This window comes from Opisthocomus hoazin, chromosome 9 (assembly GCF_030867145.1).
Source record: "Opisthocomus hoazin isolate bOpiHoa1 chromosome 9, bOpiHoa1.hap1, whole genome shotgun sequence".
Lineage (NCBI taxonomy): Eukaryota > Metazoa > Chordata > Aves > Opisthocomiformes > Opisthocomidae > Opisthocomus > Opisthocomus hoazin.
The window spans coordinates 1,566,179-1,583,933 of NC_134422.1; the positions used below are offsets into that span (position 1 = coordinate 1,566,179).

The 17,755-nt window shown below is 54.8% G+C and overlaps 1 protein-coding gene across 6 annotated transcripts in view; it reads right to left on the minus strand.

Moving 5' to 3' along the window:
- Positions 1-17,755, minus strand: part of GALNT13 (polypeptide N-acetylgalactosaminyltransferase 13) — a 144,484-nt gene that overhangs the window by 61,124 nt on the left and 65,605 nt on the right. For all 6 annotated transcript variants that reach the window (XM_075430659.1, XM_075430660.1, XM_075430662.1 and 3 more), the window contains 3 exons: positions 13,836-14,002; positions 11,931-12,138; positions 9,960-10,130 (listed from right to left, as the gene is read on the minus strand). In XM_075430659.1, coding sequence (XP_075286774.1) covers positions 9,960-10,130; positions 11,931-12,138; positions 13,836-14,002 — 546 coding nt within the window. The remainder of the gene's footprint in view (positions 1-9,959; positions 10,131-11,930; positions 12,139-13,835; positions 14,003-17,755) is intronic.

The window sequence follows — 17,755 nt, forward strand, 5'->3', positions numbered from 1 at the left end:
AGCGGGAGACTAAGTGTGCATAAAATTACCAGGCATAATCTCTCTTAACAGGATTATGAATCCTTACAAGAGGCAAATCCCGTCAGAGTGCAGCCTCTCTTCAGGGGACCTAATACATACTTACAAATATCTGCAGGGTGGGGGTCAGGAGGACGGGGCCAGACTCTTTCCAGTGGTGCCCAGCGACAGGACAAGGGGCACCGGGCACAAACTGAAGCCGAGGAAGCTCCAGCTGAACATGAGGAAGAACTTCTTCCCTCTGAGGGTGATGGAGCCCTGGAACAGGCTGCCCAGGGAGGCTGTGGAGTCTCCTTCTCTGGAGATATTCCAGACCCACCTGGACAAGGTCCTGTGCAGCCTGCTCTGGGTGACCCTGCTTGGGCAGGGGGTTGGGCTGGGGGACCCACAGAGGGCCCTGCCAACCCCTGCCACGCTGGGATTCTGTATGAAGACGTCCCGTTTCCCCATAAACACCTGCTCCATGTTTCTCCAGCACTTAAAGCCTGCGTGAGATGAAGAACACTCACCCCGGTTAGCAGGACCCTGGCTCTGCGTTGCTGCACCCACGCGCACCCACCACAGCTCCCGCCCTCAGCTTCAAAAGCGACCGCAAAGTGGGTGAGACCGGGTTTGGAAAACGCATAACCCCACGTGTACAGCCACGCTCAAACACGGCGGTAACCACGGCCCGGCTGCACAGGGTTCCGCCACAAAACGAGCTCGGTCAGCCAGCTCCTTCACTGCGCAGAGCGCGTGGGCGAGCGGCCAGGAAGGTCCCGTACTCAGCGGTGGGATGAGGCACCTGGACCGACGCAAGGGCAGTGCTGCCAGCGTGAGGGGCGATGGCCTCAAGTTGCGTCAGGGGAGGTTTAGGATGGATATCAGGAAAAATTTCTTTACTGCAAGAGTGGTCAGGCGTTGGACCAGGCTGTCCAGGGCAGTGGGGGAGTCCCCATCCCTGGAGGGGCTCAAAAACCGTGTAGATGTGGCACTTCAGGATATGGTTTGGCAAGCATGGTGGTGTTGGGCAGATGGTTGGACTTGATGATCTTCGAGGTCTTTTCCAACCTATAATTTTATAATCAGTGCTTCTACCCACCCAAAGCTCGGTTTCCTCAAGAGCTCCCGTGCTTGGAGACAGCCTCCTGCAGACACTGACAGGAACCAAGCTCCTGGAATTCTTCCGAAAAGCAAGTCATCAGCAACAAAATGGTTCATGGGCACTGCAGAAAAAAGCTGGAAGAGGGGCCAGAACCTGAACCGCATTTCTCAGATCTTCCTGGAGCAGCTTTTGTGGGTCCCACACACAGCTTGAACCAGCTGGTGCACCCTGCTACCTGCACCCAGCATCAGAGGGCGAGGGGAGACCTAACAGCCCTCTACAGCTCCCTGACAGGAGGGTGCAGCGAGGCGGGGGTTGGTGTCTTCGCCCGGGTAACTAGTGATAGGACAAGAGGCCATGGCCTCAAGTTGTGTCAGGGGAGGTTTAGGTTGGATATTTGGAAAAATTTCTTTACAGAAAGAGCGGTCAGGCGTTGGACCAGGCTGCCCAGGGCAGTGGGGGAGTCCCCATCCCTGGAGGGGTTCAAAACACGTGTGGATGTGGCACTTGGGGACATGGTTGAGCAGCCATGGGGGTGTTGGGGTCATGGCTGGGCTTAATGACCTCAGAGGTCTTCTCCAACCTGTGACTCTCTGATTCTATTTTTCTCCCTGTGCTCTCAGCACTGAAAGCTCCATTAATGAACCAGCTGTCATCTGGACAGGGCTAAACCTTCCCCGGCTGCCAGTCCTCTTCTCTGGCTCAGCCTTGCTGGGTCTGTGCCCCACACCACGCTGCGGGACCCTCCGCTGCCCACGGCCACAGCGCGAGCGAGCGGAGCCGACGGGGCCGGCCGGGTGCTGCCCCCCACCCGACAGCGACCACGAGACTTAAACACCCCCCAGCACGGGCAGCCCGAAATACACCCGACCCCGCAATCTGCCCGAGTCCAACTGCTTTTGTGCCAGAGCAAAAATATTATATTTAAAAGAGATTTCTGTCATTGACTGCCTACAAACTCTGAGCCCGTGCAGAACTGCTCACACCGGTACCAAACGCTGTGCCAGAACTCGGTTTGCCCCCCCACCCAACAACGGGCCAAGGTCCCACGTGTGGATGAGCCTGCGCCCAGCGCTGCGTGAAAAAACCTCAGCTCCGTCCCGCAGCCATCTCCCCCCTGCCCAGCCCCACCACAGCGAGGAGTGCCGCTGGCTGCAGACCAGGAACACCATCCCCCTCCTCTGAACGCACACGAGACCCCCACCCTCCGCTCCCTCTCCCTCCTCTCCTTCCCCATCCGTCCCTGGGGGCAGACGGTCTTTGCTTGCAGGGTCCCAGATTTCCCCTTTTTGCAAAGATTCGGTCTTGAACCGTTTCTGAGCGACGCAGCTGAACTGTACGCATGGATCTGGGGTCTCCTGAAACGTCACCAGCCCACGATTCTGGAAAACGCTGTTCCCCCAGTAACTCACTGCCTGCAAGGGGAAGTGCTGAGCCTCGTAGTGTAAAATGTCAGTGACGGTGCAGCAAGATCTGCCACCGATTCTGCAACAACTGAAACGCAGCAGGCAGGACAGAATCACATCATGGTCAGGGTTGGAAGGGACCTCTGGGATCTCCCACCCAGCCCCCTGCCCAAGCAGGGTCACCCAGAGCAGGGGGCACAGCACCGCAGCCAGGCGGGGCTGGAATATCTCCAGAGAAGGAGACTCCACAGCCTCCCTGGGCAGCCTGGGCCAGGGCTCCGGCACCCTCAGAGGGAAGAAGTTCTTCCTCGGGTTCAGCTGGAGCTTCCTCTGCTCCAGTTTGTGCCCGTTGCCCCTTGTCCTGTCGCTGGGCACCACTGGAAAGAGTCTGGCCCCGTCCTCCTGACACCCACCCTGAAGAGATTTAGAGGCATTTCTAAGGTCCCCTCGCAGCCTTCTCTTCTCCAGGCTGAACAAGCCCAGCTCCCTCAGCCTCTCCTCATAGGAGAGATGCTCCAGTGCCCTCCTCATCCTCGTAGCCCTGCGCTGGACTCTCTCCAGTAGCTCCTCATCTCTCTTGAACTGGGGAGCCCAGCACTGGACACAGCACTGCAGATGGGGCCTCACTGGGGCAGAGCAGAGGGGGAGGAGAACCTCCCTCACCCTGCTGCCCACACTCCTCCTCATGCACCCCAGGATCCCATCGGCCTTCCTGGCACCCAGGGCACGCTGCTGGCTCATGGTCACCCTGTCGTCCCCCAGCACTCCCAGTCCCTCTCCGCAGAGCTGCTCTCCAGCAGCTCAGCCCCAGCCTGTACTGGTGCATGAGGTTGTTCCTCCCCAGCTGCAGGACCCTGCCCTTGCCCTTGTTGAACCTCATCAGGTTCATCTCTGCCCAACTCTCCAGCCTGTCCAGGTCACGCTGAATGGCAGCACAGCCTGCCAGTGTACCCACCACACCTCCCAGTTTGGTGTCATCAGCAAACTTGCTGAGGGTACACTCTAACTCTTCATCCAGGTCATTGATGAAGAAGTTGAACAAGACTGGGCCCAGTACTGACCACTGGGGCACACCACTAGTCACCGGCCTCCAACCAGACTCAGCGCCGCTGATGACAACCTCTGAGCTCTGCCCTTCAGCCAGTTCTCAGCCCACCTCAACGGACGATTCCCCGTTATGCCAATGTACCCTTACACCAACAGATCTGCAGACCTCTCACTGTAAAAACCGCTGAAACAGCAATATTAGAAGGAATAAGGATTCCTTCTTTTTTCCCTCAGCTTTGTCCCCATTAGCAATATTTTGCCTGCTTGAAGTCACACTAACGACGACAGTAATGTGTTATGATTACCTCTAATCATCACTCAAGCCCACTTTTAACTTTATTTCAGAGATAACTGCTTCTCGTTCCTGCTATTACCAGCAGCAGGGAGGATTCCCACTGCCGTTCCTGCACCTTCGCCTCCCCGCACGAGGTACGTGAGGGTACCGCAGCGATGCCGGGCTCACCACGTCCCACCGGCCCCTCCAGGAGGGACAGCAAGGGGGGACCACACCGAGCCGCTCCCTGGGGACCCTCAGGTCAGCTCCCCCGGGCTGGGAGCCCCCCAAAGTGACACCAGGTCCCCTCACCCCGCGTCCTCCAGCCGCCCCATCCTGCACGTCTGCTCAGGGGGTCCGGCAGTGACGAGGGCAGCATCACTAACGAACAGGACCGCTGGTTCTACAGCTTGGAATAAAGTTTCTACACCAGTTTCAGATACTGCTGTGCATCATCGAGGCAGTATCAACTGTAGTCAACTCAAGTTTAATCAGCCATAACATGATAAAGACACGATGCTCCTAATATTTGATCTTGCATTTTTCCTCTCAATAACTAAGTTACACTTGAGAAAAGATTTGCCAGAACAAAATATGGTTTTTTAGTATTCATACTACTAGCCTAGAGTGTCTTCAGCTTAAAAAATTTTTTAGTATTTATAATACTAGCCTAGAGTGTCTTCAGCTTAAAAAATTTTTTAGTATTCATACTACTAGCCTAGAGTGTCTTCAGCTTAAAAAATTTTTTAGTATTCATACTACTAGCCTAGAGTGTCTTCAGCTTAAAAAATTTTTTAGTATTTATAATACTAGCCTAGAGTGTCCTCAGCTTCAAAAAGTTCAGGGCAAGCATGGAAATATCCATGGAAACGTCCTGTGCAGAGACTGTAAATGCCCAGCACAGAAAGACTTTGTGTTTTTGAACACTGTAGATGGAAGAAGACAAGATGCCTTCAAGCTGATCTCGGCGCAGACAAGTTTCCTACCGCCGCGGGCACAATCACCGCAGGAGAAATGAGTTCACTTCAAGGCAAAGGATGTTCTGCAAAGGACAAACACTGGGCGAGGATTTTTGAGTGGAAAAAGATGAATGCCAGGTTCAGCGAGACCATTGGCTTTAGGTGGCTCTACTGACCAACACCTGGGGAGGGGCTGCGCTGCCAGGGCTCCCCGTCCTCCCGGCTCCCAGACCCATCGGTCGTCTGCCGGCAGCTTCAGCTCCGCGCCCACCTCCGCGCGGGGCGACCACCCAGGTCCCGCTCCCGGAGAGCCCTCTGGGAGCACCGACGGGCTCGCCACTTCCAGTCACACATTCTGACAAGGTCCAATCGTTTACAGGGTCTGCGAAGGCGGAGGTTACGTCCCTGTCGGTGGAAGCTACAGCATTTACTCTGTGTGGAAACCAGATCAAATCCCGAGGTGCACCAGCACAGCTATGAACGGCCTCCGCTCGCCGAACGAAAGCCAACACGAGTATCCCCAGCGATGGGAGCCCGGGGGTGCTGGGCCTTCGGACTCAGAAATCACAGAATCACAGATTCACAGAATGGTCAGGGTTGGCAGGGCCCTCTGTGGGTCCCCCAGCCCAACCCCCTGCCCAAGCAGGGTCACCCAGAGCAGGCTGCACAGCACCGCGGCCAGGCGGGGCTGGAATATCTCCAGAGAAGGAGACTCCACAGCCTCCCTGGGCAGCCTGGGCCAGGGCTCCGTCACCCTCAGAGGGAAGAAGTTCTTCCTCGGGTTCAGCTGGAGCTTCCTCTGCTTCAGTTTGTGCCCGTTGCCCCTTGTCCTGTCGCTGGGCACCACTGGAAAGAGTCTGGCCCCGTCCTCCTGACCCCCATCCTGCAGATATTTGTAGGCATTTCAAAGGTCCCCTCGCAGCCTTCTCTTCTTCAGGCTGAACAAGCCCAGCTCCCTCAGCCTCTCCTCCTAGCAGAGATGCTCCAGTCCCCTCCTCATCCTCGTAGCCCTCCGCTGGACTCTCTCCAGTAGCTCCTCATCTTTCTTGAACTGGGGAGCCCAGCACTGGACACAGGACTCCAGATGGGGCCTCACCAGGGCAGAGCAGAGGGGGAGGAGAACCTCCCTCGCCCTGCTGCCCACACTCCTCCTCAGGCACCCCAGGATCCCACTGGCCTTCTTGGCAGCCAGGGCACGCTGCTGGCTCATGGTCACCCTGTCGTCCACCAGGACACCCCTAAAGCAACACCTGGAAGCCCTGCAAGCCCCACAAGCTCCACGGCTCAGGGAACATTTGCACTCCAAGCCACAGTTCACATTTGATTTCTGCAAATACCCCTGAAAGATACATTTCACCTGATCCTCATGAACCTCACGGAATGAGATCTTTGGCGTGAACAGCCCTGGCTCCAGGAACCACCTTTGCTTCAGGGATTTCCTTTAAACGTCCCCTTCCTGTCCTCACTTCATAGCCTCAGTCCCAAAGACATCTCACGGACTGAAACCTCCCTGATGTTACTTTTGCTTCTGATCATTGTACATGTAAAAAAAATTATAAGTACATTTAAAAAAAGAAAATCCCCACCAAGACATCCCAGCATCTGCTGCCCAGCGACTCGTCTCCTCTCTCCCCCCGGCTGGGTTGGGGTGGAGGCGGCATGACCTGCTGCCCGGGACATCTCCCCGTCGTCAGCGCTGCCCACCTTCCTCTACTGCCATTCCACCAGGACCGTCTGCAACCGGGAACGGCTTCTGCTACCTCTGCAAAACCTGTGCTTCTTTGGGGACGAGTTACCATTTTAGGCTATTCTGGGAAAGGTTACGCACCGCGGTGTTAGCTGACCTCCGAGAAAACCAGGTACGGGAAGCAGAAAATGAGAACAAGAGGAGTGAGGTCAGGCTGGGGTTGAGGGACAGAAGCAGAAATGAGGGGCAAAAGCGGTAGGGGGAAGTGTGCGAAGAGCAGGACTCGCGGCCACCGCCGGATCTGGGAGCAGAACCCGGTCTGCCCAGCGCATCGCTAATTACTCTGCGCAGCGCCTGCGGGTCCCCGCCGCTCTGCTCGCGAAAAGTATGACAAACCACCTCACTTTCCTAATGGATGGCAGGAAGAAAGCTCTTTCCCAAGCTGTGCTGCATGACAATCAGCTGTGGGGTTTGAACAGCAGTCGCTGAATTTATTAACCTTTTCCCACTAAATCTAGAGATTCCAGCAGAGGCAGCTATTTCAGCTGAGTCCAACACCCACCTTCGGGATTCAGCTGTCCCTCTGACTCCCTGAGCAAGCAGCGCTTCGCACCTACGACCCAGACAGAAGCAGGCACCCTCTCCTGAGAGCACGGCACCTTCTGCCTCCGGCCTCCCCGGGGTCGATGGCCACGGCGCGTGGCGGCCGAACTCCGCTCCAACCCACCCGCGCGCCCGCCCCGGGAAGCCAGCCCCACCTTCTCCATAAAAATACTCACACCACAACTTAAATCATGCATAAATTGTATAGAAAATAATTCATAGTTTGAAAATGCATGCCTTGTGATTTTAAATCTAAAAAGCAAAGGCAGAGATCTATCGATGTTATTGCGAAATATAAATACTTTGAGTAAAACTTTTGTCAATTAGGTGGCTCTTTAATGCAACAAAAAGCAGAATTTGAGTGCAAGTTATATTATGCATACATGCAAAGAAACACGTAAGCCAATGATGTTTACACATTCTATACTTATCCCATCGATTACAAAGAAAAAATATGAATAAAGACATATTCAATCCACATGAGACTGAAATAATGTTACAGAATGTGGAAAGCAACGTGGAACAAAAAAAAAAAAATGAACTCACCAATTTTTGGTATGGGTTTGGCTTTTGTTTATCTTTATCCCCCCATTTTTTGAATACTCCGGTGGCAGCAGCTGCCAAAACCACTCTGAACTTCGCTGAACTATGACACTTCTCCTCTCTGGCTGCAGAATTTGTGCTTGTGCTCCTGCCACAGTCTCTTGGACGGGTCCCCATAAGCGTTTGGAAATCCCAGCCAGCTGCAAGCAGCTGATGGCTTCCCGAGGCTCTTTCTGCAGGGAGGCTGCTCTGCTTTGCGGGCTCCCCTCCCTCGGGCTAAATGGGAACACAGCACAGGGAGCACCTTCTGACGCCGAGGAGACCGAGACGCCTCCGCTACGCGCTCGGAAGGGGCACCCACACGCCTAAGAGCCGACACTTCGCTCTGAAGCCAGCACGATCACACGCCCAGAGCCACGTTCTCACTCCCAAGCACTTGGGTAAGCGATAGCTCTGGGACGCGCTGAGCTTGGGATTAACCTCGGACTGCTTCACCCACGCTCTGCTCACCATTCGGGATCTGGAGCATCCCGAAAAGCTCCGGCAATCGCCAGCTAACAGCTGGTGGGGGGAAAAAGGGGGAAGAGAAGAGAGGAAGAGAGAGGAAGAGAGAGGAAGAGAGAGGAAGAGAGAGGAAGAGAGAGGAAGAGAGAGGAAGAGAGAGGAAGAGAGAGGAAGAGAGGGGAAGAGAGGGGAAGAGAGGGGAAGAGAGAGGGGAAGAGAGAGGGGAAGAGAGAGGGGAAGAGAGAGGGGAAGAGAGAGGGGAAGAGAGAGGGGAAGAGAGAGGGGAAGAGAGAGGGGAAGAGAGAGGGGAAGAGGGGGGAAGAGGGGGGAAGAGGAGAGAGGAAGAGGAGAGAGGAAGAGGAGAGAGGAAGAGGGGAGAGGAAGAGGGGAGAGGAAGAGAGGAGAGGAAGAAGAGGAAGAAGAGAGGAAGAAGAGAGGAGAAGAGAGGAAGAAGAGAGGAGAAGAGAGGAGAGAGAGAAGAGAAAAGCTGTTTTTCTGTTTTAATAAATTTAAGAGTCAATTCCATGTCTGATTCTGGATTACCTTTAAGTACTACTCCATTTCAAGATAAGGAAATAAGAACTGAGATTTGCATTTCTTTGAAACCTCCCCATGTCTGGGAACTGATTCGGCACGGGAGGGACAGGACAGAGCGCAGCGAGTGACACGGCGTGCGGCTCTGCAGCTCCTCAGGGTAACCACCAACTGTAACACACACCTCAGCTTCAACGGAACAGCGGCTGGCAGACCTCACAGCCGAGGGATCCCATTTTAGATCACGAGAAAACCAGTTCTCTGGACTCCAGGACAGCTTTGCTACCAGCAGGGTCCGCTCCTGGCGACCCCGCTTGCTTTTCCCGAGATCATTTCCTTGGAAGAAAACCTAACACCCCAGCCCCTCCCTGACGCCAGGCTCCCAAGGACAAACAGTGACAGAGCCATTTTCCAGCACGGGTCGTTTCGGCAGGCCTCTCTTCGCCCACCCCCTGCCTTACCTGGAGGCGTTTCGCAAAGCTGAGCCGTGACTGCTGTGCCCTGAGCGGGCTCTCCCTGGGCCCGCCCGCTGCCCACAACCGGGGCCACGCAGGACTGCAATTCTGTCCACTTCATCATGGCTCGCAGACAGGTTGGAAACCATTACATCCACTTCTGAACGCTTTCTTTTATTCCTTTTTTAATTTTTTTAAAACTTTTCGTGAAGACCGCAGCAGCTATTAGAGCTGAGCAAATAACCCATCGCAAGTCACTTATTCAATTTGTTCCCTATCAGCTTCATTTCAAATTTTTTTTCTAGAGGTTTTGTTACAGTCTGTGGTTTGAGCAATTAAACGCAAGAGGTCAGGCACGCTCACGGGAATTCAGGACATATTCTTCAATCATTTTCAACTCAGCGTGCAGAGTCATCAATTTTATTTTCTAGGCAATAGAAGTATGCATTTTAAGTGCAAAGCAAAGACTTGGGTTCAATGTTCAAAAATGTGTATTTCAGAAACACGTTCTAATCTTTGCCTTAAATTATGAAAGAAACAGTAACACCTGCAAACAGTAGGTCAACAGGCTGTCTGCAGAAGACAACCAGAGGGGACTTCAGAAGGCAGACAACCCTTTGAACTGCCGAATGTGGGAAAGCAGACACAAATGAGTGTTCTCAGCTCTGATAACCAGACTGCAGCACGGAGGCTGGGTCAGATTTTGGCCTTCTCTACCCTGAGCAGCGTGCCCCGACCACCCGACAGGCGCTCCCTGACCCTGCGGCAGCACCGTCGGTGTTAGGCACCATCATCTACACCAAGCAGAGGCAAACAGCCCAGCGCGCCGCGCTCGCCCTCCTTACCTCACGGGCAAGGTCCTGTCCCCTTTCCTCCTGTCCATCTCTCTCTGGGGAACCGGGTACCAGCGGAAGTTCAGTTTCCAGTTAAACCCTCCGTAAGTCATGTCCGACCCAGCCATGTATTCAAACGTGTCGTCGCTGATCACGTCAATGATTGGGCAGACGACAGTTTTCCTGAAAAGAAAACAAAAAAAAGAGTAATTTTTCACGTCAGTATGCTGAATATTGCACTTTTCTTGAATCACAGAATAGTAGGGGTTGGAAGGGACCACTGTGGGTCATCTAGTCCAACCCCCCTGCTGAAGCAGGGTCACCCAGAGCAGGCTGCACAGGACCTTGTCCAGGCGGGTCTGGAATATCTCCAGAGAAGGAGACTCCACAACCTCCCTGGGCAGCCTGGGCCAGGGCTCCGGCACCCTCAGAGGGAAGAAGTTCTTCCTCGGGTTCAGCTGGAGCTTCCTCTGCTTCAGTTTGTGCCCGTTGCCCCTTGTCCTGTCACTGGGCACCACTGAAAAGAGTCTGGCCCCGTCCTCCTGACCCCCACCCTGCAGATATTTAGAGGCATTTCTAAGGTCCCCTCTCAGCCTTCTCTTCTTCAGGCTGAACAAGCCCAGTTCCCTCAGCCTCTCCTCGTAGGAGAGATGCTCCAGTCCCCTCACCATCCTTGTAGCCCTCCGCTGGACTCTCTCCAGTAGCTCCTCATCTCTCTTGAACTGGGGAGCCCAGCACTGGACACAGCACTGCAGATGGGGCCTCCCCAGGGCAGAGCAGAGGGGCAGGAGAACCTCCCTCGCCCTGCTGGCCACACTCCTCCTGATGCACCCCAGGATCCCATTGGCTTTCTTGGCAGCCAGGGCACACTGCTGGCTCATGGTTAACCTGTCGTCCACCAGGACACCCAAATATAAGGTGCATATATATATATATGCATATATATATGCATATATAAGCAGAGGCTTCTCTGCATGAAACCCCATTTAGCATCGCTCCGTGCAGCTCTTTTCCAGAAGCGAGGCCGTGTAAAAATTCCCCTTTTCTGCTGTCTGCAGCTTTTTGGGCTCCCAAGCACCCACCCCTGCCCGGGGGTCCCCTGCCAAACCCCCTCTGGCTGCCGTGCGCTCCACCCCAGCGCAGCAGCCCCTCTGCATCACGAGATGCTCCTCGCTGCGGCGTGACCCGCAGCGCGCCCGCACCCCTGCCCCAGGCCGGCAGCGCCAGGACCAGCACAGCAGAGGTTGAGGTGATGTTTTTATCACGTGTGGGTGCACGCCCTGGGGAGCAGCCACAATGTGTTGTTGGAAAACCAAAAAAAAAAATTAAAAAAGATGAAGAAAAATGGGAAATGATTGGGGGGGAGGAGAAAAGAATGCAAATTCCAGAGAGCATTGGAGGTCACACGGGCAAAAAGCCATGCCTGGGGAAAAGAAGGGATAAAGACGGCCATCAGGGTGGGGGACAGCCAGACCCTGGGCAGGTAAATGGCACAAGCTGCTATCACTACCGGTATTACCATTCACTGAATCACAGAATCGTTAAGGTTGGGAAAGACCTCCGAGATCATCAAGTCCAACTGTCACCCCAGCACCCCCACGCCTGCTAAACCATGTCCTGCAGGGCCACATCCACACGGTTTTTGAGCCCCTCCAGGGACGGGGACTCCACCACTGCCCTGGGCAGCCTGGTCCAATGCCTGGCCACTCTTCCAGTAAAGCAATTTTTCCTAATACCCAATCTATTCTTACTGTCAGCAACAGAAATCCTGCTGTAAGAATCAAAAGGTTATCACATATTTATTCAGAAATTAGTTCTTGGTACAGATATTAGAGAATGCTTGATCCTCCTGATAAACTAAAATAATAATAATAATAAAATCTTCATTTTCACATCAATGAATTGTGTTCAGTTCTGTTTTTCAGCAGCGCAGTGAAACCGAGGGACAGCCTGGAGGCAGGTCCCCGCTCGCTCCCCCCGTACCTGTCCTCCTTTATCCTGGCCAGCAGCGGCTCGAGCCAGCCCAGGGTGCACTCGCAGTGCGCGTCCAGGAAGGTTATCACCTGCCCTCGGGAGGCGGCCGCCCCGCGCAGCCGCGCGCGGATCAGCCCCGACCGCTGCTCCATCCGAATGATCTTTATGGAGACTCCCAGGTTTTTCACATATTTCTCTAACGAGGCCTTCAAAAACTCTGCCAAAGAGAATCGAAACAAGAAGAAAAAGACAAAAAAGAAAAACGTTATTTTTTTTTAATTTTTATTTTTTACCTAAATTCTTATATTTTTATTTTTAGCTAGGTTCAGAAGCTACCGAGGACTCGAGTATAACCGCAGCATTGCCACCCAGCCCTCCGAGGACTGCCAGCTACAGACACGGCCGCACCGCGCGAGACGCCTTCTGACACATTCAGAGTTTTCCTGAAGACTGAGAGCTCAGCTACAGAGGTTCACGTTCCGCTGAGTGCAGCCCCCCAGCAAAGACCCCGCGTGCACTCACACGTCTGCTGCAGCATCTCTGGAAAATATCACAGCCATTTATTTTAAATAAGGCTCGAACAGCGTCCTTGAAATCAAGCAGCAATCGATGGCGAGCGCAAAAGGATTGCGCTTCGGCTACTCTGTCTGCGGTTCAATACCAACACGGCTCGTTTTGATGAATTTCACCCATTGGAGCCCTTCAGGAATCTAAAACTCTGCTTTTTGGAAAAACTGTAGTTACTGGGGCTAATAATTCCTCTGCCTTCCGGCACAGAGGCACACTCAGCCTGTTGTTTCCAGGAGCAGGGAAATCCAGGAGAATAATTGGAGTTAGGTTAAGGCCACGCGGGGCAGAACCGAGGGACGGCTCCGCCTGCGTCCCCGGTGCCCTGCAGCTGTGTTTTAGCGGCCGTTACACACATCTGGCTACTCCAGGAAAATTTATCCTTCCATTGATTCCACTGATAGAATGCAATGTGATTCCTTTTCCAGACAGTATCAGTCTCACACGCAGATTTCTTCCCAAATCCTGGGTTTCAAAAAAAAAAAAAAATAAAAAAGGAAGAAAAAAAAAGAGAAGAAAGCCAAGGCAAAAGAAATGAACCACAAATCCGAGCAATACCAGGCAACTGGCTCAGTCTGGACGTTCAGGACAACCCCAAACACAGGGCAGGGCTTTATCAAGAGACAGGAAAAGAGAGACAGAGAGATGTGAAGGAGGACTGTCTTCTACACTAACACAAAATGATAAACCATAGTGCAAAGAAGCTTTGGAGGGCTACAAGGATGAGGAGGGGACTGGAGCATCTCTCCTATGAGGAGAGGCTGAGGGAGCTCGGCTTGTTCAGCCTGGAGAAGAGAAGGCTGAGAGAGGACCTTAGAAATGCCTCTAAATATCTGCAGGGCGGGGGTCAGGAGGATGGGGCCAGACTCTTTCCAGTGGTGCTCAGCGACAGGACAAGGGGCAACGGGCACAAACTGAAGCAGAGGAAGCTCCAGCTGAACCCGAGGAAGAACTTCTTCCCTCTGAGGGTGATGGAGCCCTGGCCCAGGCTGCCCAGGGAGGCTGTGGAGTCTCCTTCTCTGGAGATATTCCAGCCCCGCCTGGCCACGGTGCTGTGCAGCCTGCTGTAGGTGACCCTGCTTGGGCAGGGGGTTGGGCTGGGGGACCCACAGAGGGCCCTTTCAGCCCCTACTATTCTGTGATTTACTGAAATTCAGGACAGCAGCCCCGTCCCCAGGAACCACAACCCGACAACCAGCCGTGAGCTGCGTTAGCTCTGCCCGGCAGCGATGGGCGACGCTCGGCGAGCGCTGCAGCTCCGGGAGCTGCGCTTCACCCCACTTCTGTGGGATCCTCAAACCGCTGACCGACGTGTGGAACGGGCCCCCCCTCGCCCCCAAAACCCACCTCTCTCGCTGGCGTCGTCCACCAGGATGATTTCGGCGAGCAGGCGGTGCGGCGAGCGATTTATCACGCTGTAGATGGTGCGAAGCAGGGTGCTCCAGGCTTCGTTGTGAAACACAATGACCACGCTGGTGTTGGGCAGCTCGTCGGGGTAGACCTTCGTCTTGCACCTGCCAAAAAATGCAGAAAAAAAAAAAAAAAAAAGGAGAAAAGGGAGGTTAATCTTTAAGAAAATCCTACAGAGCTCTACCAGCGGGACCGCCTGGAGACGTGGCTTCAAGCCTGTTGAGTGGGATACGTTTCAAACCAGTTATCGATCTCCGGCAGCTCCCAAGCCAGATGCCTGAAGGCAGAGGGAATTTCAGCTCCTGTTTGCTTGCTGAGAAAGCACAGCAGAGCACCTGGAGGAACGTGCACGGCCGTGTTCACAGCTCCCTCGCTGCCACTCGGCTCGCCCAGACACCGCCATCCCACAGCCTCCGCGTCCGCACGCCCCGGCATCGCGAGCACCGGGCAGCAGGCAATTAATATAAAGCATAAGGAGCGGTTACAGGTAGGTGAAAGAAGTCTTTGATTGTGACAAATCCAAAATTCTATGGTTTGAAGCACACAGCTCTCCCAGAAGGCTGAGAGAGGACCTTATCAATGCTTATAAATATCTGCAGGGGTCAGGAGGCCGGGGCCAGACTCTTTCCAGTGGTGCCCAGCGACAGGACAAGGGGCAACGGGCACAAACTGAAGCAGAGGAAGCTCCAGCTGAACCCGAGGAAGAACTTCTTCCCTCTGAGGGTGACAGAGCCCTGGCCCAGGCTGCCCAGGGAGGCTGTGGAGTCTCCTTCTCTGGAGATATTCCAGCCCCGCCTGGACACGGTGCTGTGCAGCCTGCTCTGGGTGACCCTGCTTGGGCAGGAGGGTTGGACTGGATGACCCACAGAGGTCCCTTCCAACCCCTACTATTCTGTGATTCTGTTTACCAGACGTCACTGCAGCACTCCCCCCACCACGGGAGCGGTTTTTCGCCCAGCCTGGACAGCAAGCTCGGCCCTGCGCTGACCTCCCCGCCACGCAGAAAACCAGAGCGTCAGAGACACAGGCCGGCACCGCGGCAGGAGCAGCTCCACACCACGCTTCCTCCGCTTCCGGGGAGCTCCTGGAAACCCACTGACACCAGTGGAGAGCTGGCTCTGCAAGGCGCAGGCCACGGGCAAGACATCACCCAGGCACCAGCACCGCCGGCTCCGACAGCAGGAACGAGACCTGCCGAGAGTTTTAGATACGTTTTGGGGTTGTTTCTATTTCTGCTTTAGCTGTCCTACAGGTACAAGTTTTTGGGCTCTCTCTAAAGCCACGAGCACAACACAGACAACCTAAATTATCTGGGCAATATGCTCATTCTGGCCACTTTGCCTGCAAGAGAAGCCAAAGCGTCACGGGACAGCAAGACGTCAAACCGACCCTAAAGGTCGGGAACGTTTCAGGGTGGAAGCTCAAGGCGCGTTTCACGTTGCGTTATGTTTTACTGCTTGCAGAGTATTCCCTCCTTCCTTCCTCCCCTCCTCGGAAGGTTTTCACCACAGGAGGACTTACAGACCATATTATAAAAAAATCCACCGCTCTGGAGTTGGCAAACCGAGCACAGACAAGAAGTCGTTAGAACTCATTAACTGATGAGCGTGTAACACAGCTGACTCCTGCACCGGTCACTGGGATGGCTCGGGGAAATGGGTTCAAGTGGTGCCAGGGGAGGTTCAGACTGGATATTAGGGAAAATGTCTTTACTGGAAGAGTGGTCAGGCCTTGGACCAGGCTACCCAGGAAGACGGTGGAGTCCCCATCCCTGGAGGGGTCCAAAAACCATCTAGATGTGGCACTTGGGGACATGGTTTATCAGGCGTGGGGGTGTTGGGTGGATGGTTGGACTTGATGATCTTAGAGGTCTTTTCCACCCTTGATGACGCTGTGATTCTCCCTCCTGCTGAAAGCAGCTGAGGTTCTCCACGGACGTGTAACAGTACAATCCCTCTCTGCTGTGCCCACACCTCCACCGTGGGTGCTTTATCATCTTGGAGGTCTTTTCCAACCTCAATGATTCTATGCCTGCTTGAATTACACAAAGCAGGTCCATAGGTTGCTGCCCCAGCTGTTGCACACCTAACAGCCGAGAGCTGCTGCCGTGCTCCCCGCCGGCGAGGCACGGAGCTCCATCCACACCCCGACACACGCGCCGTTGTCCTGCCGGGTCCTGTTCCAGTATTTCCTAGCAAACAGCGATGGCACTTCTCCGTGGGGACCCTGCCATCTCCAGCTCCGCAGTCAGCGGTGATGGAGACAGAGCAAGGAGGCAAGCAGCAGAGAGAACAGAGACCAAACCACCGACCGGCACGAGGCCGAGACCACTCTGATCAGGAGAGTTTGGCTTTTACCAACGCGCCTTTGCTCTCCGGCGGAAGCGAGACACTGATTAATTTTCACTGAACTCGCTCAGAGCAATTTTCACGAGCATTTGATTCAAAGTTAAACAACAAAGATCAGCAATAATACAACCATCCAGTGGGTGCATAATCACTGTTCTCGCTCTTCGAGTAATTCCCGTTGCCGTTTACGAGCTGCGTGACGGGAAACGGCCACAATCCGCACCAACGTGACTTAACTTGTACCCTGCTCCCGGCTGTGCACGGCCACGCTCCGAACGCGACGCTCAGCCCACCGCTTCGGGGCTGAGTCTCCTCCCCGAGATGCCCCCAAGCCCACGGCTGGGCCGGTTTCCCTGCGTGGTCGGCGAGGGAAGGCAGCGCACGGGTGGCCAGGGAGGTGCTGGCGATGGCGCACGAGAAGGGCAGGGTCAGCAGGGACCTGGGGTCCCCGGCTCCTGCATCCCCCGGCGCCCAGCAGTACCCACCCGGGACCACCCTCCAGCTGAGCATCCCGCGAGAGGCGCAACGCCTCGGGGTCTGGGGTCCGCAGTGCCCCCCGTGTCCTTCCCTGGGGCAGGCTCGGTGGGCACCGGTCCCCATCCCACCCCGGCAGGACACCTTTCGTGGTGCTCCAGCCCCGAACGGGCACCCACCAAACCCTCAGCTCACTGGGCAGTGCGTATGAGCGCACAAAAGATAAAAACCTTCCGTGTCCCTTTCCTGAAATGGTGACACTGACTCACGTGGCATTTTTTCTAATTCAAAACCACGCCAGGCGCTGAAGAAGTGATAAATAAGTCACCTGCTGCTCCCGCACCGTCACAGACACGGGCTCCCTCTCCGCCACCCCAGCGCTGCTGATTGTGCACCAGGCGCTGGGAACGCTGCCCCAGGAACACCCAGTTTTCTCATGCGCTCATCAGATGCTGCTTTATGAATACACATGAAGTACATACAGCTGTTTAAATGTGAGAAAAACACATTTTCCAAGGTAAGAACATGGAAACAGAGTGAGACTCTACCTATTTACAGAATCACAGAATCCCAGCATGGTCGGGGTTGGAAGGGACCTCTGTGGGTCACCCAGCCCAACCCCCTGCCCAAGCAGGGTCACCCAGAGCAGGGGGCACAGCACCTTGTCCAGGCGGGGCTGGAATATCTCCAGAGAAGGAGACTCCACAGCCTCCCTGGGCAGCCTGGGCCAGGGCTCCGTCACCCTCAGAGGGAAGAAGTTCTTCCTCGGGTTCAGCTGGAGCTTCCTCTGCTCCAGTTTGTGCCCGTTGCCCCTTGTCCTGTCGCTGGGCACCACTGGAAAGAGTCTGGCCCCGTCCTCCTGACACCCACCCTGCAGATATTTAGAGGCATTTCTAAGGTCCCCTCTCAGCCTTCTCTTCTCCAGGCTGAACAAGCCCAGCTCCCTCAGCCTCTCCTCCTAGGGGAGATGCTCCAGTCCCCTCCTCATCCTCGTAGCCCTCCGCTGGACTCTCTCCAGTAGCTCCTCATCTTTCT